At 55.7% G+C, this 27361-nt stretch overlaps 1 protein-coding gene and 1 long non-coding RNA gene across 5 annotated transcripts in view; both read right to left on the reverse strand.

Moving 5' to 3' along the window:
- Positions 1–27361, reverse strand: part of LOC133265431 (uncharacterized) — a 223902-nt gene that overhangs the window by 14061 nt on the left and 182480 nt on the right. The window lies entirely within an intron of this gene.
- Positions 1–27361, reverse strand: part of FRMPD3 (FERM and PDZ domain containing 3) — a 53136-nt gene that overhangs the window by 11692 nt on the left and 14083 nt on the right. For 2 of the 4 annotated variants that reach the window (XM_061445927.1, XM_061445928.1), the window contains exons 2-14: positions 20646–20749; positions 19845–19993; positions 14174–14336; positions 13888–13990; positions 13479–13524; positions 12441–12545; positions 11396–11503; positions 10747–10878; positions 10179–10298; positions 9914–10050; positions 9030–9153; positions 8309–8398; positions 7516–7695 (exon numbers count right to left, since the gene is read on the reverse strand). In XM_061445927.1, the coding sequence (XP_061301911.1) occupies positions 7516–7695; positions 8309–8398; positions 9030–9153; positions 9914–10050; positions 10179–10298; positions 10747–10878; positions 11396–11503; positions 12441–12545; positions 13479–13524; positions 13888–13990; positions 14174–14324 (1296 nt within the window). In that variant the 5' untranslated portion in view covers positions 14325–14336; positions 19845–19993; positions 20646–20749. Of the gene's footprint in view, positions 1–7515; positions 7696–8308; positions 8399–9029; positions 9154–9913; positions 10051–10178; positions 10299–10746; positions 10879–11395; positions 11504–12440; positions 12546–13478; positions 13525–13887; positions 13991–14173; positions 14337–19840; positions 19994–20645; positions 21187–27361 lie in introns of those variants that run through there. The other 2 variants (XM_061445926.1, XM_061445929.1) reach the window with 2 other exon arrangements.

A 27361-nucleotide genomic window follows, 5' to 3' on the forward strand; every position in this document is an offset into this window, starting at 1 on the left:
TGTGTGGCTGCCAGCATTCCAGTGAGCTTCCCATGGCCCAGGAGCCCACGCTGCGGGGGCTCCGTGTCCTGCTCATGGATACTGGCTGTTTAAAATGGCACTGAATGCAAGCAAAGCCGCTGCAGTTGGGCTGTGCATCCATCCCCACAGGCTTCGGTGGCTTCCCTGCTGCTCTCTAACAGAGGTCTGGCTGAAACCCCTTCCCCCATGGGGTTACAAGGCTGAACCTCTCTTCCACCCACCGAGGTAGCCCTGCAAAGCCTGCAGCATCTCACCTGCCTCCGAGATTACTCCCACCCTGCTGCCACATCTCCCTCGAAGTGGCCAACAGATCTGGAAGTGATTTGTGGGGTCAAGAGGCAACACAAGCACGGCAGCCCCATTTCCTTGGGAAATCAGGCCGCAGGGAGGAGGTGTGAGGGACGGCAGCTAAAGGAGGTGTTATTTTTAGACATCAGCAGTCTTGGTCACCCTGTTTCATGCAGGCAAGGCAGATTTGATCTCGTGGAGACAGGCGAGCTGAGCAAACATCGACTTTCCCCACAGTCGCATGAAGAATTTCCAGCTGATGTTGCTAAGGGTTTATGGTGAATTCAGAGCAGCTTTGCTCTAAGTGACAACAACACAGGACTGTAGCCTGTGGTTTGGGTTTCCTTGTGATACCCATGTCTTGGGGCAAACAGGATTGACCTCTTTACTTCGGCAGCACTCTGCAAGGAGCAGTGAGGGCTGTTGCCTGGGGTCAGTATTGGCTTGGTTCCCAATGGGCTAGGGCTCACACAACATCCCTGCCTCCCCCTGCCATTTCTTTAACTCACTGCCCAACCTCAGCCAGAGCTGACAAAAAGGCACCAACCTGAAAGCGTGACTCTTCATCGGTTTTCTAAACTCAGTGGTGCAAGAGAGCAGAGAGACTTCTGCAGGCAGCAGGAAGGCAGGGAAGGATGCAACAGGGGCAAAACCAGTGTCTTTCTTCCATAGCCTGCTCCCTGCCCCGTCAGCATAGAGTTTCTGGGAAGTGGCCAGAGTACCTCTTCCCAGCTGTTAATCAGGAGATGGTGTTAATAACCAACAGGGACAAGCTATTAATGAGGACAACCCCATCATGCACTCACTGATGGTGTGTGTCTCATGCCAACCAGCACATCCTCCTCCTGACTGGCATGTTCTCACTGTGACAGCAGTGGGGCTCACCCCTAAGCAGCCCCTAGAGCTCTGCTTTCCTGGGGTGCCAGAGCAGGAATACTGTCTGATTTTTGTCAGGGCAGCAGCACCTTGAGGATGAAAGCTGGTTTTACACAGAAGCAAACTTACGGGGATAATCCTACTTTCAATGCCTCTTCCAAACATCAGATTCCCAGTGAGATGCACATGTAAAGGTTCATCTCTGACCTGTAGTATGCCAACAAGAAGCATATTTTAAAATGCTCTTCCTACATCTAAACGTGTAACACCAGCCTGAAATTACTGATGCTTTGATCTTGCAGTCATACTGCTTTGCTGGGTTTTCTAGTCCTAATGAGAACAGGACTTAAAACTTTTCACTTTAAGTTTCCTGCTTGGCAACCAGTCTCTCTGGAATGTAAATCACATACATTTATACTGGATATGAGAGATGAGTTTTCCATTAGCTTATTAAGGATATATTGCTTTTTCTCTGATATGCCCTGCCTTTAAATCAAAACTCAATGTCCTTCTGGAGGATATTCTCTTATTCAAAGGTGCAGGTTTCACAGAAGAATGTCTGGAGGAAGTTTTATGGCCAGGGTTAGGCTACAGGATCTTAGCAGTCCTCATATTTAAATTAATTTATGACCCAATCTATGCATGCTATAACCCTTAAGCTTATATGCATTTCCTTTTAATCTCCCCACTTTATCATGTACTTTGGGTCATACCCTGCTTCCTTTAGTGCAGTGCAGTAGAAGAGTGGGAGATGAATCTACATAATTTATGTTCCCTGGTTTACTTGTGGTGCACTGCCAAGTTTATATTTAATAATATATGCATCCAGGTCTAACAAGACAGCAGTCGATTCTTCACTTGTATGTTGACCTTTCTTTCCCTCCCTTAAGCACTATTAACTCAGCTCTATCAATACCAGGCTGCTTGTGATTAGGACCATTATTTCCCATTTGTTGATCAATAAACCTCCTGCCTTGGTTAGCAGCAGCCCTTTGGGTTTCTGCTGCAGCATCTCCTTAGGGTCTGAGCAGCTGCCACCTCCACTGGGTGATACCCTCCTTGTCCCCTGCATGGTCCCATCACAGCGGATGGAGAGGCACCTCTACAGACTGCAGGGTTGTAGGTGCCGCTTCCCATCTACTGCCATGGTGCTGCTGTGTCCATCATACACCTTTCCATCTTGCTGCACCCTGGCCAGGCTTTCATCTCCCCCATGGCTATTCAAAGGGTTTGTGCTCTTCCTTGCAGGATTTCCAGTGAGCAGAGCCCGCTGGCACTTTTGGCATCCTCCATGCTCCCCATTTGTTGGAGCAATTATCAGGAACACCAGGGTTGCAGCACCACCAGCCTGTGCTCACACCCTCAGAGCTGGATGCCTGTTTTAAATGAACAAATAAACATTGGCCTTTCAGGCTTGGAAACTTACCCTCTCCACATGTTGTCTGATCGGCTCCTGTGGTGGGTGCCACGGGCAGTGCAGGGCTGGCACATGCACTGGTACGTGCTTTGCTTTACATCCCGCTAGAAAGGCTCTGTGAGGGGGAACCACATCCACCCCTCTCAGCCCAGGTACTGAGCCAAAGGAAGCCTTAATCCTCTGTCCCACGACATGACAGTGTTTCAGACTGACTTAATGCAAATACAGATTAATGCAGCTTCCAGGCCCATCATCACTCCAAAGCTTCACACTCTTAGCGAGGGGAGAAATCTGATGGGCTTTAGCTCTCGCTTGCATGAGTAACGCTGTCCTCACCTGCCCTTGTACCCTGATGGGGCTCCCCACCATTGTCACACTACAATTTGGCATGGGTGGCCGATGGGCAGGACTCAGCTCCTGCCACAGGGGAGGAGAAGGCTGCACCCCATGCACAGCAGCCTGTTGTTTCCGTGGCAGGCTGGATGCCCCTGGAACACCAGCATCAACAGACGGATTCCAGGCACAGCAGCAGCCGGGGACCGTTCTGAGTTAATTTTCCCTTTGTTTTCCTGCGATCCGGGCTGACGCGCCGGCTGGCTGCAGGCCCTGCCAGGAGACAGGGAATCAATTACCCCCATGCCTGGGATTGAATTGCACTTGGCGAGCGACCAGGCGCTGTGGGCTCCTGCCCTGCAGCCCAGCGCGGGGACCAGGCGCAGCGCCTCTGTTCAACTGCAGGCAGTTGTCCAGGCGCAGGCGATCCGGCTGCGTTCCTCGCTCATTCCCATTCGGAAGGCTTCGGCAGCTTTCCTGCCCATGTCAAGATGTTAATGATGAAAAGCCCGCTGGTGTGTGACTGTGTGAATCGAAGTGCTCCATTTGAAAAGGCACTTCAGTAAGAATCAAACCTTTGCTGCACAGCCAGGGGGCTGAGCTGGTGGAGCCACCCAGATGGACATCAGGAGCTGGCTCTGATGTGCCCATGGAGCTGAGCAGCTCTCCCCATGCCTCCTGCACTGGGGACCTTGGGGAGGCACAGTGAGCAGCAGCCCCTTCACCCCCTCCGCACCCCATCAGCACTGATGCCCGGCAGGAGATGCTGACACTGCCTTTCCCAGGATGCTGAGAGGTAGAAGAGGACTTCCCAGTCCCGTACTGGGGAGGAAGGGGGATGCACACCTGGAAGCCCGATTCTGAGATGGCACAGGAGCATTGGCTGCTCTCAAATGCTGGTCCCAGCACTCAGAGGAGGAAGCCCCTGGGAGATGAAAGCCTCTGGGCCCCAAAGGCCACCCAGACAAGCTGCGTTTACGCACAAAGATCACAGGAGACACCGTGTGCCACCACCCTGTCCCGAGTGAATTTATGAGCTCCAGAATCAATACTCAAACACCAGCAAGTCCAGAGTGCAGGAAGAAGAGCAGAGAAGCAACAGCCCCAGCAGAGAGGGGACTTTGCCATGTGGGAATGACCACACGATCCTGCAAAACACCCGCGCCACGGCAGCAGCTAGGGAAGCACCATCCTGTTCTGTGAACCTTCCCAGCAGCCCAAGCACAGCTGCCCCATTCCATCTGTGGCTGTTAAGGTGGGACTTGCTCCTCTCATCCCAGCAGCTCCCCGGGACATTGCAGGGAACAAAAATCCTCCTTGGACCCAGCAACAGAGGTCTGGACGCTTTGGTTCCTCTGCCCTGAGGTTGCACAGCTCCTTTAGGAGGGGGCCTGCTGGCATTTGTCCCCCTCCTTTCCACCCTTGCAGTGGCAAAGAGCTAAGGAAAGCAAAGCAGAGGCACCAGCCCCGCATTTGTATCCCAAATGGGCTGTTTTAAATAGAAACCAAAGCCCAGGATGGAAAAGCTCCAAAACAAACCAATTTAGCACCCAGTGAACAATTTATAAGACAAACACTGTTTCTTCTCCTTCTGAACTAAATGCAGATGATTTATGGTCTCCTCAAGCCTGCTTGTTACCTGTAAGTCTGCCCCAGCTCCTTCCCAGCAGGTATGTCTGGGCTGCAGCTGCCGACCAGCAGCAGATAAGGATGTTTGGGCAGTGCTGGCTGGTGTGATCCCAGCTGCTCCATGACTCCCTTTTGTTAACCCTTATGATCAACTACGCAGCATCAATGACCCCGGTGCTTAGCAATGCAAAATGGCTTTTCTGCACAAATCCCTTGTCTGTCATTGACCATTTCCACAGTAACCTAGCTGTGACAGGCTGATGCCACCCCACCGACCCAGGCTGGCATCCCTGCATCCCTGCTGTTACCTGCGGAATGGACCAGAGCTGCCCCAACACCAGCATCCTGCAATGCAGCACCAGGCATCACAGTGCAGGGGCCACAGAGGGACCAGATTTAATTGAAACCCAGGGCTTTCATCAGGAACACGAATAACTGCAGGAGGCACGTTAGTGCTGTGAGGTAAGGGATATTTTGCCTGTTTTTTCTTAGCCTGCCCCATCCATCGCTGTCCAGCAATAAATGCCTCATTTTGGAACAGTCATTCTGGCTTTAAAACCCAGCCCTTTGGACAATGGTTAAAATAAGACAGGTAACAGCAGACTCTACACTAGCCGAGGGCTGTTGAGCCTGCTGGCATTCCCAGATGGGATGCTGCTCTGCTCCAGGCAGGCAGAGTAGCTCTCAGTGGCTGTAGGCAGCCACTTGGGAGATAAAGTGCATGTGTGCATGATTGTGGGAAGTTGTTCATGAGCTGCCTTTCCTCCAGTAACTGGGATAGAGGGGACAAAGGGCAAAGTCTGCTCCTCCAGCAGGGAAAGGGCTGGTGGTGTTAGAGTTAATCACAGCCGCAGAGCATGGCTGCGGATCTGTGGGGAAGCCCTGTGGGAATCACCACCTGATTTACAGCAGACGGATGTCAGCATCACCTCAGCCTCCAGCATGTCTGCTGCTGCTGTGGCCACTGTCAGCCACACACCGCACTGTGCCAGCGCCAGCCACTGCTCTCTCCCATGTCACGAAGGGGATGGTGGCACCAGAGGGGTCCATGCACCCCACCATGAGGTCAGTGTGCTCCCGGGGCTGAGCAGTGCTGCATGGAGCAAGGCCAGCGCTGGGCATCTCCCCATGCAGTACCAAGAGGCAGTGAGACAGTCATGGAGGTACATTACAGCAGGAACACTGAGCTCCAATGCTCACGGTGAGCCATGAGCAGTCAAACACAGGGTCATGACCAGACTATTATTAGTATCACAACTTAAACACACACATCCAAGGGATGTGGGCACCTGGAGGAGCCGAAAGGGTTACTGATGGTTCAGCTGATACCCCTCAGTTATACCTATTCTGTAAGCATCAAGCAGGAGGCTCCTGCACAGCCCAGGCAGTGAGAGCTACCTACCTAAGCTACAGTGGGGAGGTTGTAGGGTTTTGAAGGGCCAGGCACAGCAGGACACCAGGACTTCAGCTGGGCAATGAGTGACCTCAGTGGGTGCATAAGAGGGACTATTACAGATGTTAGAGTCGACCCAGTACCCCCTGAAATGCAAAGCCTGGGTTTCGCCAATGAGGGGACAGTGGAGGCAGGGGGTGAGGATGAGCGCGGTCCTGCAGAGGTTACTGGGGTGTTCCTGCAGAACTGCTGACCAGGCACAGCAGCAAGAAAACAGCCTTGGAGGAACTGATGGGCCTGGTGGGAGGAAGTGCTAAAAATCCACCAGGAGAGGAGGCAGCAGGAGAGTCCTAAATGAACCCAGCACAATTACATCTGCGAGGCTACAGCTGAGATAGATAGCACAAGGACAGGGCTGCAGAGAGGGCTGAGGCTTAGAGACCTTGCAGGAGATGAGAAAACATAAAGGCAGCCATAAAGCAGCCCAGCTTCATCAGTCTCTTGGTGGGGAAAGTGATGAATGCAGGGGCAGCAAACCTGACCTACAGGCAAAGGCTTGCAGGGCTTGTGCAGATGCACCCTGTCTGGTTCAGGGAAGAGCTGGGTGCAGGGAGGCAGTGATGCTGAGAATACCCTGGAGCAGGTGCACAGCTTCCTGCCCGTGAGTCTGCCCAAGACATTAACAAACTGAGCAAAGGCCAACGGCTGATCTCCTTCTGCTGGACAAGAAGGCAGTAAAGCTCTTCCTGTACTGCTGACAGACCTTCTGAGGGGCCTGGGAGCCAGGAGAGACAGAAGGCTGCATGGGGTGAGGAAGGGTGTTGGGGCCTGAGCATGAGGATCGATTACCAGAACCAGCACTGCACCACACAACAGCTATCAGGGGATGGGAGGATGATAACACACAGGACCAGGAGGGCACATACATCAGGGAATGGAAGGACTTCTCTATGGGCTGAAGGGGAGCATAACAGAAGCAGGGGGCGTGATACCTGAGAGCTGGCTTAATGGAGCCAGGGCCACCCATGCCAGGGCCACCCAGTGATCATTTCTCACATTCTGAACCTGACACCCCCTGTCCCATCATTTCCAGTTCATTCAATGGTCCTGCGTGGCTTTACAAGCTCCACAAGTGGTGCTGATGCACAACCCCCCACCAGTCCTCTCGACTACCTGCATCCAGGCATAGCCATGGACTGCTCTTCTCCATCCCTGAGCAGAGGCGAGATGCTGACCTGCCTCCAAAGGGCCCTGCTACTCACCTGGGCTGTGTAACACCAAGGACCCTGCTCAAACCACTGGGTAAGTATTTGGGTCACAACCAGAAGGCCACCATGCACTGCACACCCATGGTGTCAGCCCCTGCCTCTGCAGCACATGGAGCCAGGCAGGGGAGATGCCACAGACCACAAGCCCTGTGACCGCGATGTGGGTCCCTAGAGTCTCCAAGCAGATGCTCCAGCATGCACTGGTGTCCTGAACCCCCTCAGAAGTGAGCACCAAGCCCCCAGCCACAACCTCCACACCAGCCCCTCTCCCCTGTGGTACCCGTGCCTACCTTGGCATCCAGGATGCTCGTCTCCACGCGGGCCACCCCCTGGTTCTCCCTGAAGAGCTGGATCTTGCTGACCTTGCTGAACTCTGACAGCACCGTGGTGAGGTTCGTCTTCAGGTCGATGACGTGGCTGATGCCGTGCCGGGGTCCCACCAGCAGCGTGGTGGCTGGCTGCTTCTCGTCCTGGCAGCACAAACACACGGAGAGACAGACGGACAGGGGTGAACAAATGCACCCTGGGGCTGCGCCTGGCTCTGCCCATGGAGCCAAACCAGCTGAGCTGGGTCCCAGGTGGCTGTTACAGAGCAGGAGGAGAAGCTGGCGCTGTGAATCCCCCATCCCTGAGCCTCTCTGAGAAGCTCAGAAGGGTGTGCAGGATGCCAAGCCTATTTAAATATAAAGCACTGAACTGAGTGTCCACATGAAATATTCAGGGCTGCCAGTGTCACTACACAGAAGTAGGAGCTTGTTACAAATCTGCCTGATCTGACATTGCCTCTGAGAGAAGGAGGCAGAGGAGGGAGTGAATGCATTTAGAAAAGCAGGAAGACTCAAGCCTTTGACTGAAAATAGAGATCTTTCTTGCTCTGGTCTGCCCAGGAAAGATGACCCTGCGGCACTGAAGATGTGCCCTCCTGTCTGCAGGGGCTCTGAAGGCTTTTCTGGATGGGCTTGGACCCCAGCAGGGCAGAGCAAGAGACCAAAGGAAGCAGTTTCAGTGAGAGCCTCTCCTGCCCTGTTTCTTCCCTCCAGGACCAGTGCCAAGCACCTCCCAGCCCATTCTGCATTACCGTACCAGTCCCACTGTGTTGAAGAGGACGCCAGCAAAGGTGGGCAGCTCGTTCAGGATCCGCAGGTACTGCAGCTTCGCCTGGGCTGTGGAGACCTGACAAAACACATCACACAGGTGGTCACCATCAACATGAGAGAGGAGAAATGAGCCCCTAAGAATATGCAGCACATTGGCATGGGCTGTGCTGGCTGCCAGCCTGAGAGCTTGACATGCGGTGGAGGGACCAAGGCATCTCCCCTGGGCAGGTGCTGGGAGGTAACTTGGAGCAAAGGTAGAGCCGGGGAGGAGCCCAGATGCTTGATGTAAACCCCCAGGGGATGTATAATGCCCCTAAAGATGTATATGGGGCTATATAGCCCCCACCAAGGTATCTTTGATGGCTTCAGGGATGGAGGCAGTGGCTCAACAGCCTCCTCCAGAGCTTTCCAAGCCCAGAAGCAGAGATAACGATAAACACGGGATTAACAGAGGTGTGCTGCTTTGGCCAAGCTGAGAGTTGGCTCCTGGCTGATCCCATTGCACCAATCCTCACTGCGGCCCCCAAAATCCAGATTCAGAAGTGGATTCAGGGGAGAGAGTGGTGCCTGGCTGTCACCCTGCGATTTATCCCCTATCCAACGGGACTTAAGCAGCAATCACAGGAGCCCCCAGGCAGCTGGGGACAACAGGATGTCCCGGGGCGCAGGGCACGGTACCACCACCAAGCCCTGAGGGTCGGACTCACCTTGGTGCCGCCAGGCTGGCTTTGGTGGGCTTTGAGCTGCTGCGAGAGGGATTTCCGGAGGCTCTTCTCCTTGATGAGCTGCAGGAGCGAGGGGGGCAGGAAGGGCTCCAGGCCCCACTCCTTCCTGCGGGAGGGAAGTCACCAACCAGCTCAGAGACCCACAGAGCAGGGATGCTGCCCGAGAGCATCCCTTCGCCATCAGAGGGAGCCGCAGCTGCACCAGGGCTTCCTCGGTGTCACAGCGGAGCCGTGGCAGTCCCCAGCCTGGGTCCCCAAGGGGATGGGACCCTCAGTTAGTGTCAAAGCCACCAGCACCGGGCCGGGGAACGCAGCAGTGTTCCCATTCACCATCCTGGTAAGGGATGCAGGGCGATTCCCCAAACCTCTTTTGGGGGCCATCTCCCCCCTTCCTCCCTGTGTACACTGGGCAAGGCCAGCCTGCTCAGACAGACTCCGTAGGGATTAAAGACCACTGGGAAGCAAGGAGAGCTGAGCCACGGCTGCATGGCTTGGTGACGGGCTGTGATTATGCAGGCAGCATGCTTTCTCCTTGCCTCGGATGCCAGGCAGAAAATCAGCCTGGGTTCCCATGGAAATGATCCTGGGCTCGCAGCAAATATCCTCACCAGCCCTGGTGAGGCTGCTGTGTAAAGATGGATGTCACTGTGTGAGGGTCTTACACAGCCCCGTGGTGGGACCAGGGACTGAAGTCACTGCTCACAAGCCTGGGAGCCACTGGTCAGCTCCAGAGGGGCTCCCAGGGCATCACTTGGCACCCCAAAACGTTGCTGGGAGCACCCCAGTTAACAGGGACTGAGCCAGAGCACAGAGAGGGGACCCAGAGGGGGCTGTGCGGCAGCATGGGGACAGGGAGCAGGACTCACTCCACGTTCTTGAGGGAGACCTTCTGGCTGGGGCGGGTGGCCGAGACAGTGATGTAGATGTGGAGGGCAGCCAGCCCCAGCAGCATCTCTGGTTTGGGGTCTGTGCCGAAGCGCTCTCTGATCACATCATTGCGGCTCTGCAGGAGGGAGGAGAGGAGGCCTCAGTCATGGGGACGGAGTACCCATCGCCTGAGGGATGCTGTACAGGGCAGACTCATGGGCCATGAGCACCATCAGATCTCAGTTCTAGAGGAGAGTCCCCTACCTGGATGTACAGGTACTCGAATGCTGCAGGATCCCGGCGTAGCAGCTCCATCGGGTCCTTGGGGAAGAAGCTCACACGGAAAAGGCATCTCATGCCATGGTAGTGTGTCCTCTGTACAACCTGCGGCAAAGGGGAGCCGTGAGCCCAGGAGCCGTATACATTCAGATCCTGTTATCCCGGGAACAGCCCAGCTTTCCTTGGTGTGACAGCTTTGCTTGGGGCTGCAGTGGTTTATGCCACCAACACTTCCAGCATGATCCCATTTTATCCCTGGTCCTGTGCAGCACCAGCTTCCTGGCTCTCCTGGGCAGGCCAAAGATGTTCCTGAATGCTGTCTGTAGCTGCACAGCTATAGCATAGAGCATCTTCACTGTGCTGTCAGGGTGGGATGGGTTCAACCCTGGTCATCTCCCTCTTTGGCTACCCTCTGCACCCTGAGCAGGCAGGACCATGCCAGAGGCAAGGGGAGGCTCCACCACCCCACAGCACAACCCCAGCCAAGCCCCACTCTGGTGGCAGAAGAGCCTCCCTGTGCCCGCCACCATCCCAGTGACCTTCCTGCACTTACGTGGGCCAGCGGCTGCTTGTCCTGGAGCAGCAGGAACCGGTGGCTCTGCTCCGGGCTGGAATACTCCAGGACCAGGGCAAAGTGCTCGATGTGCCTCAGGGACAGGCGGTCCTGCAATGTCACCATCACGTCCTGCAAACGCCATGGACAGGCTTGGGTGCAAGGCACAGGGTGGGAGCTGGCACCCCACTGGCAGCTCCTTCCTCCCTGGCACCGAGGGCCAGTGCAGGATGAGGTCATGGAGTGCAGAGAGGGGCTGCAGGGTGGTACCCAGCCACTGCCAGATGTAGGGATATCACAGCAAGAGGTGACCAGAAGCCAGACCTCCGGTAACACTGCGGTGTTTGGAGGCTGGAGGGAGCCGTCCCCTGGTGGGGATGCTCACAGGAGCATCCATCCTGCCTGGAGGGCAGCTTCACAGCAAGGGGGAAAGTTAGGAGCAGGATAAGGACAGCAAGACCTCATCCATGCCAGCTGCAAAGCGTGAGCCTGGGGAGGTGCAGGGGCCATCTATCATGCAGTGGCAGTTCACAGCCAGGCAAGCACCGCTGCGGTTCTTGTGCAAGGAAGCAGGAGACAAGGAAAAATGTATGAGGCAGGCGGGAGGAGAGGAGCATCACGGAGCCATGCGGAGAGCGGAGGGGCCCACCTTCACGGTGGTTCGGCCATCGAACGTGAAGGATTTGATCTGCCCGTTCTCCAGGAAAACCTTCAGCACATTAGGAATGAGGAGGAGAGCTTCTTTCTTCAACATGTCCTGGCACATGGGGCCGGCAGGAGGCGAGGCGAGAAGGATTGGGGGCACGGAGAGACAGAGGGAGGGAGGGGAGAGAGAATGAGCATCAGTGATGGGGCGGTTTCGGCATCCTCTGCTTCTCTGGGCTGATGTGCTAAGAGGCACATTTCCTTTGAAAACCCAGTGTCTGCAGATCCATCGGGAAGCAGCAGTTCAGAGATTGACACATTCACATCCCCAGCTCCCTGCAGCTGCAGCGGGAACAGAGCTTCCCATTCGGTCTGGCACATTCCAGATCCTGTCTCGCTCCCCTCCTGGTGTCCCAGAAGGGAGGGAATGGCCAGGATGGTTCAGAACCAAACCCTTTTCCTGACCCGTAACCCAAGCCGAGCCCACCTGAACCCTGCCCATGCGCTGTGCAGGAAGGTGGGTGAAGGCTGATTTATTTAGCAAGAAGCGTTTCGATCAGATAACCACGTAATTGATTTGCTTAAAAATAGAATTTGCTACAAGCACTTTACAGAGTTGCATTTTCTGGTTTTGTTCTCTTCTTTTGCATGCTGCTTAATAAAACCTTCCTGCAATTAAGAGATAATGGCGCTGGGCTGCAATGCTGCTGCAGCGTAACAGCTTCCATTGCCACACAACACCCTGGTCACCTTGCCCCATTCATGGGTGCTCCTGAAAAGCCTTTGGCACCAGGGTGGAAGCCACAGACTTTCCTTATGGCAGGCATTGGATGTCACCATTGGGTGCCCAGGGGGATTTGGATGGGACCAGGTTTCCGAGGACAGCTCCTGAGGCTCTATCCAGAGGATGTCCCCCCAGCACCATGAGTGTGCCCGAGGGCATCCCTGGGCTGCTCCCACTATGGAGCCCAGATCAGGGCAGAGGAGCCCTGTGCCCCCCAGGCTGTCTCAAGGGGGTGAAACCCAGACGAAGGCAGGGCAGGACTTACTGGGTCTGTGTCGCCAACTGTCACCTGCTCTGAAAACCGGACCTTGGCCGGGTTGGATCTGAGCTTCGCCTTCTTGGCTGCGCTGATGAAAGCAGATTTGGGAGACTGGAAAGAGAGCACCGGGTAAATCACCTGCCTGCCCTCAGTAGTGTGGGGGAAGCCAGACACAGGGCCCAGAGAAAGCTAGCATGGGGATGGGGAGCGGGCAGCAAACCATGAAATGGGGTTGGGAAGAAAATCCCCTCCACTGTGCTTGTACAGTGCTGCAGGCAGCACCAGGATGATGAGCAGCAGCCCCTGAGGTCACACCAGCACCCTCAGTGTGATGGGGGGCCTGCACCCCCAGTGCCTGGCACCCTCTGTGCAGGCTGATCTCCAGCACACAGAAGCCAGGGCTTGCTCGGAGGCATGGGTTTGGGTGGGAGAGATGAGCACTGCTGTCAGCTGAGCAGGGCCATGAGGAAAACAGAGCTCTTATGGAGCCCAGCACTGACGGAGCAGCGCTAGGCGCTGGCATCTCCCTCACAGAGAGAAGCGAAGCGCTCCCACTTATCTTCACCAACATCAAAGGGCTCAGTAGAGCAGAAATGATGCCCTGCCAACCACTGCTGCTTCGTGACAGTTCAGTCTGCTCCAGTGCCACTGGTGCTGAGCCCCAGGGCACCAGTGCCGCCGCCTGCTGCACTGCTTATGGCTGAGCCAGCCAGGAATGGCACATCCCGATCTATCGCCCCTGGCATGGTGGATCACTTCAGACATGAGTGCCCTCAGCAAACTGCATGGGTCTGGGGACATTTTTCCTCCCTTCCTTCCTACTTCCTTGCAGTGACAAGGGCAGGGATATGGCTGCATGGCCACACCAACCCTGCAGGGCCATGGCAGCACTCAGACCCAATAGAGCCTTGGTGTGGTGGGACACCAGCCCAACACCTCAGCTGAGCTCCCCAGGGCCTCCAGAGATCCCACCTCAGTCTCCCAAATGGCTCTTATCCCCTGTCCTGGCTCCCCTGGGGCTGGTCATGGCCCCTCCAGTCTCACCTGGTGGGTGTGCAGGACCGTGAGGATGATGAAGTCCTTGGCCTTCCTGCAACAGAAAGGAGAGATGAAGGTGGATGGGACCTCATGGTGGTGGACCTCAACACATGCATTTGGCTATCAAGAGAGAGCATCCCACCCTTCCCAGCCCGGTGGCGGCCGTGATCTTTGTGGTGTCCTTTGGGTGCTTGGTAACATTGCTGTGGGTGCTCTCCCAGTGCTGTCCATCTCTTGGTCATCTGGGAACAGGTACAGCACTTGCCCCAAGGCACTCCCCCTGCTCAGACTGAGGCTTCCCCATCCCAGCAGTGACCACCACCAGTGACAGAGCAGCCTGGGGATGTGCATTGACCAGCCCAGCACAAGCCCCCTCCCCTGCACAGAGGCAATGCAGGATGAACATCGTCCTCACCTGACAAGCTCAATGAATCTCTCTCTGGGGGCTTCGCTCACATCCTCATCATTGATGGCCAAGATCTGGTCTCCTGGCAGGAGTTTATCCTCAGAGGGGCCACCTGCCAGGAGAGATGGTCAGGGCCAGCCCAGGCATCCCGGGCTGCGGGGCTGGGTTGAGGCAGGAGGGTCCCAAGCAACCCCAAAGCCTGTGGCCCACCGAAGGGGACAGCAACCCATGGAGGGGTCCCAGGAAGGGAAGGTGCCGCCTCGCGCACAGACCCCCCCGCCACCGCACACCCTACCTGCTGCCACCGAGCGCACCACCACCGGCCTCTCGCTGCCGGCCACGAAGCCAAACCCGTAGCAGGGGTGGCGCTGGACCGTCACCTGTCGGAGCGTGTCCGAAGGCAGCTGCCCACATTCCATATCATCGCCGCCGCGCTCCTCCGGCATCACATGTCAGCGCTGCAGGGCAGAGGGCAGGCTGTAACGCACCCCGGCACCCCCCGCTCGCCCCAGTGCCGCAACTCCTGCGTCTCTGGTGCGTGCTGGGGCATGCACAGACACCCCCGTCCAACCTTGCAGAGGGGCACTGCACCAGCCGCTTGGGCAGGGGGATGTAGGACAAGAGGTATCAGCTGCACCAAGGAAGGTTTAGGTTGGATGTTAGGAACGGTGTCTTCCCCAAAGGGTGCTCAGGGATTGGAACAGGCTGCCCAGGGCAGTGGTGGGGTCACCATCCTTGAAAGCGCTCACAAAGAGTGTAGGTGGGGCCCTCAGTGCCATGGGTCAGTGGTGGCCTTGGCAGTGCTGGGGTCAAGGTGGGACTTGATCTTAAAGATCTTTTCCCACCTAGTTGATTCTATGATTCTGTACTCATGGAGATACCCCCCCAGGGTAAACCATGGCATCCTCTCCCAGCGTCTCACCAGCCTGTCCTTGTCCCCACACCTCACTTCCTTAGAGGGCAGATCTGTGCAGGATAAACTGGTGGTGTGACTCTAGCCATTACCTGGGGGATGCCACCAGGATGCAGAGGAGGTGCAGTCCTGGCATGGCTGGAGTGTCATCTCTCTGCCTGTTCTGCAGAGGTTTGCAAGCAAACACAAGGGTTGGCTTTTTCATGCCATGTAACAGAGCTCCACAATATCTGAGATGTGGACACAAGTTCAGCCAGTCTAAAACCAGGATTAAGGCCGGTTCAGCCATGGCTGTTGGCACTATGGCACAGTCTGTGCAGCCAGCCTCAGGACTCTTTGAAGCACTGACAGCCAGAAGATAGGAAGACCCAGGGCAAGGTCATGCCAAACCTGCCCTTTGCATCCCAGAGCAATGCCAGCCATGGCTCCAGGCCACTTGGCAGGGCTGCGAGCCTGCTATCAGGGTGCAATCCCAGCACCGTTGGGATGGCAGTACAGCACAGACAGATGGCAACGTGCATGGCCACAACCAGAAAAACAAAGTGATGAACACGCCATTGTTTCTGTGCTGCTCATCGCTTCTTCCTGTCCAGACTATTTAGCCTGCTTAAAAAAAGATCTTTCTTGTCCTTTTGGCAACACATCAATTGTCCCGTCTCTTATCAGGTTAGGATTTGACGCATCATCCATCTAATGCAATCTGTCTGCATTTCCCACACCCCCTGCCTGCTCCCAGCACCGCACATTAGCATCCACTGCAGTGGGAAGAAGGACGGCACACGGGGCTGAAAGAGAACAGGAGCTTCTTTCACAACAGGAGAAGCTGTGGCTGCCCCATCCCTGGCAGTGTTCAAGGCCAGGTTGGACGAGGCTTGGAGCAAGCTGCTCTAGTGGAAGGTGTCCCTGCCCGTGGTAGGGGTTGGAGCTGGATGAACTTCAAGGTCCCTTTCAACACAAACCATGCTGGGTTCTTACCTCTCCACGTGAGCACACGTGCAGCTTTGGGGAGCACGTCACTGCCAGGAAAGGCAGTCCAGTGCTGCCCCTGATCCTCAGCTGAGCTGTGCCAACATCCTTTAAGGGAGTAGGGTCTGTCCCTGTCCCTGCTTCCTTGTCTCCCACGAGAGCCAGGAGACCTCAAGCATCGGGTGCCTTTCCCTGGAGTCAGGGATACAGCGCTGGCTGTGGATGAGTGGCACTCTGTGGTGATGGGATGCCACCACTGCCCGGCCCACACTGACCCATCCCTGCTGCCCAGCCAGATGGGTACCTGCGGCTTTCCCCTCCCTCATGTGGCATCACATGGCTGGAGAAGCAAAACTGAGACCCGTGGAAGGGATGCTGAGGAGCAGAAGGATGCGGGCATCTCCTGGTGTGTGTGGGGGGGGGTCCCGCTCCCACCAGGAGTCCCAGTTGTGGTGCAGCACCTGGAGGAGCGGACTGCAGGGCTGGATCCATCACCGGGAGCGTGCAGCTGCAGGGCAGCGCAGGCAGGACCGTCTCCCCTGCGGCTGGCTCCGCACCGCGCCATTAGCTGCTCTGCTGCTCCCATGAGCGTTCAAACGAACAGCAGCAACAACAAAAACATCACACGATTCACCCAATTTTCTCAAACGCGCATTATCTGAAGCCATTGTCTGCAGCTGAAAAGGGGACTGAATGCAGCGCTGTGTCTCCACACGCCCGGCGTGGCCAGGGGAACGCCTGCTGCTTGCAGAGATGGAGCTGGCTGCCAAGAGACAGCACAGCCACCATGAGAGCTGCTGGCTTCTCATGGGAGGACTGCCCCTTCTCCAAACTGCCCACAGTAACTCCTGCCCCCTCATCCAGTCAAACCCCCCCAGGGCATGAACATGGGGATGAACCACAGGGCTCAAAGCACTGGGATGCTTCAAGGATGTGACTGAGCTCAGTGCGATTGTTGTGGGGAAACCAGGGCAGGTGTTTGCCCAGCAAGTCACAGCCAAGTGGATGACAAATCCCAGCATACAGCTGTCCAGTTAAAGCTGTCGTGTCCCCACATCTGTCCTGCTCTGTGCAGTTTGGGTGTGGGTCTCACCACCGCTCCTCCCCTTGCTCAGCTGAATTACCATCAGGAAAGGTTAGCAGGGAAATCTTTGCGGCTTAAATGGACAAAAGGAAAGAAAGCACACCTCTTCTTAGCCACAATCAGCCTGCCAGAGGGAAGAGGGGAATAAAGAGCTGGATACCATCAGTAAAACTCTTTACCAGGCTCTTAAGCTGCTCCTCTCCTGATAAGACTTCCACACTGCAGATGCATTACCAGGAAATTAAATAAAAGAGGACCCAAGCCCTTGTAAGCAGGATTTACCCACTCGTGGAGCAGCAGTATCGTGCTCAGCAGCAGGTACAACATGCCTTCTCTGGGCTGTGGCTCTCAACAGCCTTCCCACAGCAGCTGGCCCCTGCTGAGCCTGGGGCATGACCAGAGCAAGAGGTGGGAGGAAACCAGCATCAGGTAATGCTCTCCCTAACACTGGTGACTACACCTTGGCTGCCCCCCAGGAGCCATTGCTTCCCTGAAGCCTGTTTTGTGTGTTTCTTCTTCCAATTCCTCAGCAGAGAAGTGCACTGGGGTGAACATCTCTTGCAATGAAAATGGCACAAGGGAAAATGGACTTGCCAGGAGAAGCTCCCTGTGGCCAGCAGCAGCAGGAACCCGTGGATGTGCCCCTGTGGGAGATGTCTGCTCCCCATCTGGCTTTTCACTGTGTCTCAACTGACACAGCATGAAGACACCCCCTCTCCTGGGGCTTGGACACTTCTGTGCTCAGAGCTTAGACACCGACATAGTCACTGCTACCCAGCTCCATCTGGTCACTCCGCACCACAATGGGGATGTGCCTTTAGCTTCCTGAGCACCTTCAGACCCCCATGCTACAGAGCAGGCTGAATCCAGAGCCCTCATTCCCATCCAGACAGATAAAGGCAGAGCAAGAGTTACTCCAAAAGCTAACATGTATGTCTTTAACATCCTACTGCAATGAATCCCCACTCCCTCTGAGCACTGGTTTCCTCCCTTTGCTTGTAGTGCTGAGTGTCCATCCCTGCTAGTGGGAAAAGACACCAGAACAAACCACTGCCACCTGACTGGGAGAAGCAATGGTCTCTATGTACCCAGAACACATGCACCATTTGCAGCTGCCTTTAAAAAGGATGGAACCACATGGAAACACATTCTGCAGGTGAAGAAGAGCTGAAAGCAGCTCCTAGGAAGGGGAATGGGTACAGAAAGGTCTTGAGCCCGCTGCGGAGGGGCAGTTTGCACAGATGGGCTGCAGGGCTGGGTGCCAGCTCTTCTCCCTCTTCCTCTGCTGCCATGAACACCCTGAGAACAAACAGAGCTTGTGGATTCCACTGCAGAACCATGCCCAGCTCCTCCATCTGCCGGGCTGCAGTTGGTGAGCGGCTTGCGAGGCGTGTGGGATCCTGAGCACGTGTGGCAGTGGCAGGAAATGCCGGGGAACAGGCCAAGAAGTGTTTTTATGGGGAGCATATGGCAGCTCCAGCCTCAGATGCTGGTTTCCATCTCAGACAGAGCCTGCAGGGCTGCCAGGGTGCATGGGGACCAATGGCAGGGGCACAGGCAGAGCTGGGATCCACTGCGATGTGCAGCTCTGCTCCATCAGCCCCACACTTCTGCACCCAGCAGGTACCCAGTCACCTTGGAAGCTGCCATTTGGACCATGTTAACACATCAGAAGTCCCCACCAAGGGCAAAGAGATGCTGCACTTCCAGACCCCCATGAGACTGCTCAGCCGTGCTTATGCGCAGTGGTTGATGGCTCAGGAAAGGCTGCCCTTGCTTTAGCAGCAGTTAATGCTGGCTGAAGAGTGCTGGACCAAGGGGTGCCAGCCTGGCTGAGACCAACACTAACAGCCGCAGAATGACCCAGACCTTCACAGACCCAGCCTGGAGACCTGCAGTGTACAGCTCTGCCATATGGCCCAGGGCTTTAACCCGTGCTCCAGCTCGGATCTGCTCTCAGCATTAGGAAGCAATTTAAAACTCAGCAGAGCAATTCAAAAGGTTTCCTTTGCTGCGGGCGCTGGGTCTGCCCTGAGCTGGCAGGTACACCAGGTATGCTGCTGGTACAGAGGCTGGGTGCCAGATAGCAACTGTGAGGGCAAAAATACCCTGTGCTTTCAGCACAGGAGCAAGCGGATGGCGAGCAGCATTCCCCAGCACGGCTGGAGCTGAACTGCCAAAGGCAGCTGTAAATAACAAAGGCATAGCCAGGCTCTAGGCAGCAGCCACAGCTCTGCTGCTCAGCCTGCAGCCTTTCAAACAGCCCTGGCACCCCTGCTAGGGATAAGAGGGATGGAGGCCAGGTGGGAATGCCAGGACCTATGATACCACAGGGGTGGCTGAGAGGGATGGAGAGGGGCTCAGCCCTCCCTAGCAACAAGTGGGACCAGCCCAACTCAGTGCTGCATCTTGAGGGTGAGAGAGGCCATTCCCAAAGGAATGCCGCTTGTTAATGGAACATGAGCACAGCTAACAAAGACCATGCACCCAACCTAACACAGGGAGAAAGTGTCCTGAAACAAGCCCTGTGAGACAGCCAAAAGTACCACTGGGAATCTGAAGCCAAACCTGAATCACACCTTCCACAGGCAAACACAAACATGGTCTTCCCCCTCTAAGACTTGGGCTCTCCAGCCTAGAAAGGATAAGAGGAAGAGGGACTGTGATGGGGACCCTAAAACCAGCCTGACATGGGGCAAGGAGCTGGCACTGCATGAGAACTGGAGGAGGTTTAGCATGTGGAAAAGGCAGGACTTGGCCACCCAAGAGCAAGTTAATCCCTGGAGCCCACTGCTCCAGCGAGGGGAGGCTGTAAATCCAATTGGGTTTGAAAAGCAATTTCCAGCTACTAAAGCCAGAGGTCCCCAGAATTCCCATGCTATAATTTGTCAAATCCTGTGAGAGTTGACACCAGGAAGTGTGTGATCAGGATGAGCCCTCTCCCTCAATACACAGTGGGAAGGGCATGCTGTGTCCCGGCACAGCGAAGGGACACGTACCCACCTGTGTGTGTCAGGCCACTGGCATGGGCTCCCCGGGGCACGTGTGAATGTGGCAGAGATGGGACCCCACTTGCATGCGCCAGGTACAGTCAGGAGGTACCAGGGCTCCAGGGCAGGCGTTTGGCAGCGGCACCACGGGGCATTGGGTACCTGCAGGAGCAAAGGATGCTGAGCGCGAGATGGAAGAGAGCCTCCACTGTGTCTGCACACACACAAACTGGGAGAGGTTGGGGTGCTGAGCACCCTGTCTGAATGCCCCCCAAAGACAGTGGGTTGCTTCATTTATGCAGGTTTTCTGACTGTTGCAGCCGCTGTTCTCATGTAAGTGTGAATTGTTTTTACCTGGGGACTCCCACCATTTTCTCTTCCAGTTTTCACTTGGATTTTTGGCTATTTAAGGGCCTTTTTTCCCCTCACTTCGCTGAGGAAGAGGATCAAAGCAAAATCCTTTAGCAACAGGGTCAGGCCCTAAGGCTCATGCTCCTGCCTCACTCAGCAGCAGGCAGGGGAGCTGCTGCCCTGGGGCTGGAGGAGAGGGACCTGGGACAGGCAGAGCTTCCTTCATAGTGCTCAAACCAACCTGCCTGCAATGAGTGAGGGTGAGTAAGAGGAAAGCCCATCTCTTCTCTAGCGCATTGAGCACGTGTCCTGAGCACGGGCTGCAGAGGGATAATGTTTTTAGGATATTTTTCCTTCCCTTTGTGGATCCCCAAGCAGCTGGGCACTAATCTAGGGCCTGGGAGAAACTGTTTTCCAGCCCCTGCTCTGCTTCCGTTCACCACAGTGACTATGGGCATGTTACCTTGGTCCTCTCCTCTGCGGTGCTCCACTGGTGTCAGCAGGCAGGAGCCCCCATGCCCTGGGGAAGGCGTTACAGACCCAGAGGGATCTTTATCTCTGTGAGGACTATAGGAATACAGTAAACAGACAGTCAACACCGGGCTAAAATGAGATCAGCACGTAAGAGGATTAATCAGAGATAAGGAGAGATGGAATAAAATTTGCAGTGCTTTTCTCCCTTATTTGTGTGACGCTTCAGCTGCCTGATGGGGGCTTGGACTGACACCAATACCCCACCGCTGCTCTCTGCGGCTCCGTTACTGCTGCTGATGGAACCACTCAGCCTCTGCGTTCCCCGATTTCAACCCTGGACACCTTTGCACTGTGTTCCCTTTGCTTTCTGGTGGTCCTGGAGACAAACAGTCGGCCCCATGGGGAGGAAGGGGCTTACAGCAGGCAACGGGTGCCAGCCCCAGGAGCTCCTGCCCCTCTCATGCTGCTATGGGCAGCTTGAACCCAAATGGAGACTTTCCTGCAGGAGACAGCAAATACACACGAAGTGTCCCCAGAACCTTGTGTTCCTCAGGGGCAGCAGGACAGCTCCCTCCATGCCTGGCACCGGGAGAAATCTATTGCAGCATAGAGAGTCCAGAGGGGAGTTAAACAAAGAGAGGAGATTTACAGGTGCTTTATATCCCATTAGTGAGAGGGTGCAGCCTGCATGCCCTGCCAGGAGGCTGTCAGCCCCTTGCCCCCAGCGCCACAGAAAGAGGCTTCAGAATACGATCAAGCGCTTCTGGCTCTCATGAATCACAGGGCTCTCGCTCTGGATTTACAGAGAGCACTTTGCTCAGCTGATGACTTGCTGGAGGTTTTGGGGACTGGTCTCTCCACCCAGCACAGCGCACAGAAGAGCAGTGCGGGGACCTGGAGCAAGGGATGCCAGCAGAGAAGGCAGGATGGCAGAGGGGACAGCAACATCCCGAGCTCAGAAGGCTTCGTGACAGGGACTGTCCCACTAAGCCCCAATACTGTCACCAGAGCTACTCAGGAACCAGCTTGCAGGAGGTGACAAACAGCACCATTGAGTCCCCTCCACTCCTGCCCTTTTCTGGATCCCTTTCCGGTCTCTGAGGCTCAGTAAAGCTCTTGAGTCAGATAAAGGCAAACCCATTAAAACACAGAAAAAGGAGCAGGGGAGCCTTTGAGCACGACTCTTTCAGCCTGGGGCTGCCAGCATCTCTAGCTTCTCTATAATCTCTTTATAACCTTCTCTGGGCTCTCCTGCCTGTGCCAGCGCTGCTCCTGCGGGTGCAGGGTGAGGAGAGGACCCTGCAAGCTGCAGCACACTTCCAGGTAGCCAGCCCTATATTTAGAGACAAACCTGCCTACGTGTACTCTGCTTCCTACACGTGCGTACACAAACGGTGCAGCCTCGGGAGACGGCATCTCTGCTGACAGGAGGCACATGCCTCTCACCAGCACACACATCACCTGGAGGAGCTCACCTGGGGAAGCAGCACGGGCATGGGGACGCAGTGGTGGCACAACATGACACGGGTGCCCCAGGGTCCCCGAGGGATGCACACAAGTGCGCTTCCCCATGGGATGCGGGCACACGTGGTCCCCTGTGGGATGCAAGCATTCATGGTCTCCCGTGGGATGCAGGTACACATGGTCCCCTGTGGGATGCAAGCATTCATGGTCTCCCGTGGGATGCACACACAGAGTCCCCTGTGGGACACAGGCACGGGTGCTGGGAAGCCCAAGGGACCTCCTCTTCCACCAGGCCAAATGCCACCCAAGAACCTGCCTACAGCACAAATCCCTGCTGGCCACACAGCAGCTGCCTCCCCGTGGCACACACAGCCCCATGCTCTGCCAGGGCTCCCAGACACGCCACCAAGGTGGCACTCACTCAGCTGTGGCCGAAGAAGGAAAGAGGGTGCCGGGGCAGGCTTTTTGGTCCCCGTATTACCAAAATCACCAATAAGAGCTCATCACACCCATGCCCTGCACACACCCATGGCATCTGGAGAGCACTGGTAATGCAGAGAAATGAAACACCAACAGGTTTCTGAACTAAACCAAACCAAATCAAATGAAACCACTTATAAATTATCAGTCTCATAGGTTTACCTTCCCCTGTCAGGTGAAGGGAAGCCACAATTCATGCTGCTGCTTGAAGGTGAGCACCAACCACCTCAAGTGGAGCCAAGCTGACCACATCCCACGCAAGACTCTTGATGGAGATGCTGGTGTGGCTGCTGCTGAAGGCACGGTAATGCTGGCAAGCATCTATACACGGAGCTTCATAGCAGCAGACCTCAGCACTCCTGCTGCATCAGAATCTGACGATTTGCCGAGTTCCTGCTGTAGTAATTAGCTTGATCAGCCCATGCAAATCAGTTTCTATTTGAAACCAGCTTTATTTAATGGGATCTGCTCAGCATTTGCCTCCTGAAATTTCCATGCAGATCAATCTTCCCCATTTCAGGTGTGAAAGGCAACTGGGGAAGGGAACGGCTTCACCTGCCCCACCACGGGACCCAGCTTGGCACTCACAGGCAATTTCTCAGCTTCATTACTCATGCACAAGTTGATGCCTTTTCCAGAAACAAAAGGGCTTAGGCTCTGAAAAGCCATCTCCTCTGGCGATGGATTATGTCATTGGATTGTTCCAGTCATTTAGAGGAGCCTTTGGATAACCGAGTCTGCACAGTTTAGCCCTTGGTGTTAGCAGGTTCAGAAGGAGAACCCCTCCACTGGGGCCTATTTTGGGTATGCAGATCAGACATGCACAAGGAGATTCATTTTCAGAGGTGGAAGCTGAAAAAGCAATGCCAGTTCTCATCCGTTGCTGGCTGACATTTTATTTAATAGGCTATTTATTTGCCTCGGCGTCCCCAGCAGCAACTGCCTCTTCAACCAACCATAACTCACCGAGAGCACTTTTCCCAGTGCCAAACCAGGGGTCCCAGCTCCTTCCTGGGAGCAGTTAATGGGCCCTCAGGGCAGGGGTTCCCCGGATAGCTGATGGCATTAGCAGCAGAGAAGGCGTTAGGACAGCAACCTGCCTGAGGCTGATCAATGCCACATCCCTTGTGCTGTGGCTCCAGGAGCCCTTGGATGGTTCCACGTCTTCCAACACTGACTGATAACCCCAAATGGACAGACACCCCTCAGACCTCATCCCTCACACCTGATCCTTCCAGGGATGCAGAAGCCTGAACCCTCTTTGAACCACTGGGACAGGGGTCCCTGAAACCCTCAGGGAGCCTGGGCTGGAGCCCAAGCCAACCCATGCAGACTGGGTCTGTGCTGCACAGACCTTCCCCAGCTCCGTGGGCCCAGGACCAGGCGTTTTGGTGTGATGTGCCCTGAGACATGCACAAACCCACAGCGAGTGAAACCCCTGCAGACACACACACAGGTCTGGTCTGAGACCCCCAAGGGCCCAGGAACCCTCTCACTGTCTGTCCTGCTTGGGTTTGTCTCCTGCCTCTTTCCTGTTCACCTTCAGAGCCCTGCTACAGTGCTCCCCACTGATGTGCAGAGGGCTTTAGCTGGACTCGGTGTCTCAGCCCCAGCAGGGCAGATACAGAGCAGGTCTCAGAGGCTGTGCTCCTGGTGCTTCCAAACCAGGCTCACACAGGGCAGATGAGAGATTCCCAGGGGAAAAACCCCTTTGGCAGAAGGGGGATGCCCAGGAGGGTGTCTCATCCCTGCAGAGAAGGGGTCAGGGCAGCAGGGCAGCGTGTGCTGGAAGCAGGCAGCTGCTGGGACACCCCAGCCCGCTCTGCTCTCCTCTTTTCTCTCTTTCTCCCTCTCCTTTTCTCCAATTTATCTTTCTGACACTGTCAGCGATGCTCCCACAGGCTGAAAACAACGGAGACAGAGCTTCAGCCAAAGCAATTTCAGAGCTGAATCAAAGCTTAAATGACCTAGGCACAGAGCAGCCGAGCAGAGACAACTCGGCACGGGGGGACAGAGCGGTGTGGGTGTCCTGTTCTCCTGCAGAGCTATGATTCCTGGCCAGCATGGGGGACAGCATGTCTCAATCTCCCCTGCTCGCCTGCCATCCCATTCTGCCCCCTGCAGCATCATTTCCCCCCTCCCATCGATGCAAGCCCCACCAGCAGCACAAAACCGGCCCTTGCAGCTGTAGCTGAGTAAGTACCTGCTTGCCCAGCACACCAGCTCCGTGCTCTGCATAGCAAGCAACAGCTTCTGCTTTCCTGACCTTACAGCCCTGCAAAGCAACTCAAATCTTCCAGGCAGATTTTTTCCCTACAGATGCTCCTCTGCTTCTACATGAAGGAGCTGGGAAGGAGGGAGGGATGGATGGATGGGTAGATGGATGGATGGATGGGCAGATGGATGGATGGATGGATGGACAAGGAGAAGGGTAGATGATAAGCTGATTTCTGCCAAGCAAATATATCTGGACTCTTAACAAGGAACAAGACAAATCCTCAGCATGACTCAGCCTGGAAACACATGCTGCTTCCCAGCCCCACTGTAGGGACCAGCACACCCCCATTGCACGGCCCCAGCCTCATGATGGAGCAGCCCATGGCTGCCACCCCAGCACCCATCCTGAACGCATTTCACAGGGGGGACAGGTAGAGCCAGGCAGCTCCTGAGGCATGGACAGGCTGTGCATGCTGAAAAGCAGCCGGGCAGAACGGGGGTAGACGCTGTGCAAGACGAGGAGCTGTGCGTGGCTGACACGTTGCTCAGTCTCTCGCAGACCTGAAAGCAGCTGTCAGAGCCTGTCTTGTTCCAGCTCCCTGCCTCTCCAGACACACCGGTAATTCAGCTTCGCTGTGCGCGTTCCCTCTCTGAGGGTGAAGGGATTGAGCGCTGGAAGCCTCATTGCTTTCAGAGAGCACCAAGAACACCCAATGGAGCAGAGAAATGGAAGGCACGGGACCACAAGCATCCCCCCAGCCTGGTGTGTGATGGCATCCTGTGCCCCAGAGCTCCTGCCAGGAGGACAGTGGTCCATACAGCACGCTGCTCAAGTCCAAGGGGCTGGGGAAGGCAGCAATGTGTCCTGTTCCTGTGTTTTACATGTGAAACTCCTGACCCTGCAGGGCTCCACAGCTACCCCAGCCCCAAGGAGCCCATGCCATCCTTACCTAATCCCCAGCCAGGGCACTGTGAGCACTTCTAAGCATCACTTCCTCAGACTATAGGAATGTTGGAACCCAGTTCCATCTCTCTGGAGGATACAGCCCAGAGACCATTAACCCACAGCTGAGCATCTTCCTAAGAACATGTAAATAAAGCCACAGCCCTGCTCACTCCCCAAACACCGGGGGAAAGTTACTTACAGTTTACGATAAACACTGTTGTGTGGAAGCCAGAAAGTGACAGCTCTGAAGATGGCATGTCAGCTCTGGCTGTGCCAGGAGGACCTGTCAAACTGTCACACAGCATTAGCTGCAACACGCTCCTGCACAGCGCCCTGCAACCGGCACCCCTGCTGTGCCACAGCACCCAGAGCCCCGAGCGCATGGGAGTGCTGCCTCCCCACATCACCTCTTCGGTCACCTGGCCTCTGGCATCTCTTCTCCTGCAGGAGGATGCCCGCAGTCTGCTGCCCACAGGCTTTGTAGACCATGATGGACTGATGGGATCAGGCTGGAACCACCAACTGTCTGCACCTGGAGCAGCAGGAGCTGGGGCTGGCATGGAGGGGAGGGGGCTGGAGTTGTGGGTACAGCAGAAGTGGTGAAGATCCTGTGCGACAGTCCCACTGTCACAAGCACACTGCAACAGCCCTCCAGGAACAACCCCAGCAGGGAAGCTGGTGGTGGCACAGAATGCTCGGCATGGGGCAAGACACCTCCCTATGTCAGACCCAGTGGGACTGACCGAGTCCCATGGCACGCATCCCTGCTCTGCATCCTCATCCCTTCCCTTTGCCACATGCCATCTGCCCCTGTCTGTGCACCCAGGCTGCTGCAGTGTGAAGCAAACAGCTCCATTACTTTGTTTTCACCAAAAGGGACTGAAACGAACCCGTCCTGTGGCAGGTCAAACCCACTGTGGGCAGTGACCAAGCCTCAGAGGAGAGGCAGCACAGCCCGGCAGTGGTTGCTAACCCACCATGCCTGTTCACACCGGCTGGGTTGGCATCTGGAGAGCATCACAGAGCCAGGATCTACAGAGCTGCTCCTCATCTGCAAGCGAAACCACTGCCTGTGGCCTCCACAGCTGTCACCTTGGCACTTGTGGTGAATGACAATTCATAGCCACTGGCAGGGACACATCAGATGACTTTGTCCTGAGTCGCAAGAACGGGAAGGCAGAGCTGAAGCTCTGGGAGCTTTCTACCCCTTCCTTTGCCTGCTCACAGCGATGCTTTGAGGCAGCGACCAGCTCTGGGCAGCTGTGAGACATTGGGTAAGCATCCCTGGCTGCCTGGGCACCAGCTGGGCTGTGCGGAACACAAAGGACACCTGCAGTCCCATGAGGCTGGGCCAGGAACGCTTTTACCCAATGCTCCCAGCTTGGCCAAGAGCATCAAAATCACCTCCCAGACACGTGGATAAGGAGCCACCAGCCCCGCTGCCTCCTCAGTGAGCGCTGGGCACAGCTTCTCCCATTTCCTGACCAGATTAAACCCCTTCTGCTAGCCTATACAAAAGGTGATCAAAATGACAGCAGCAACAATCAAACGCTCTCAGCGGAGCCAGCTGGTCCTTAGTACATCCTGGCTGCCAGCAG

Source organism: Pezoporus flaviventris, unplaced genomic scaffold (assembly GCF_033815535.1).
Source record: "Pezoporus flaviventris isolate CSIRO_AGI_PZ_B2104156 unplaced genomic scaffold, CSIRO_AGI_Pfla_v1 ptg000005l, whole genome shotgun sequence".
Taxonomy (NCBI): domain Eukaryota; kingdom Metazoa; phylum Chordata; class Aves; order Psittaciformes; family Psittacidae; genus Pezoporus; species Pezoporus flaviventris.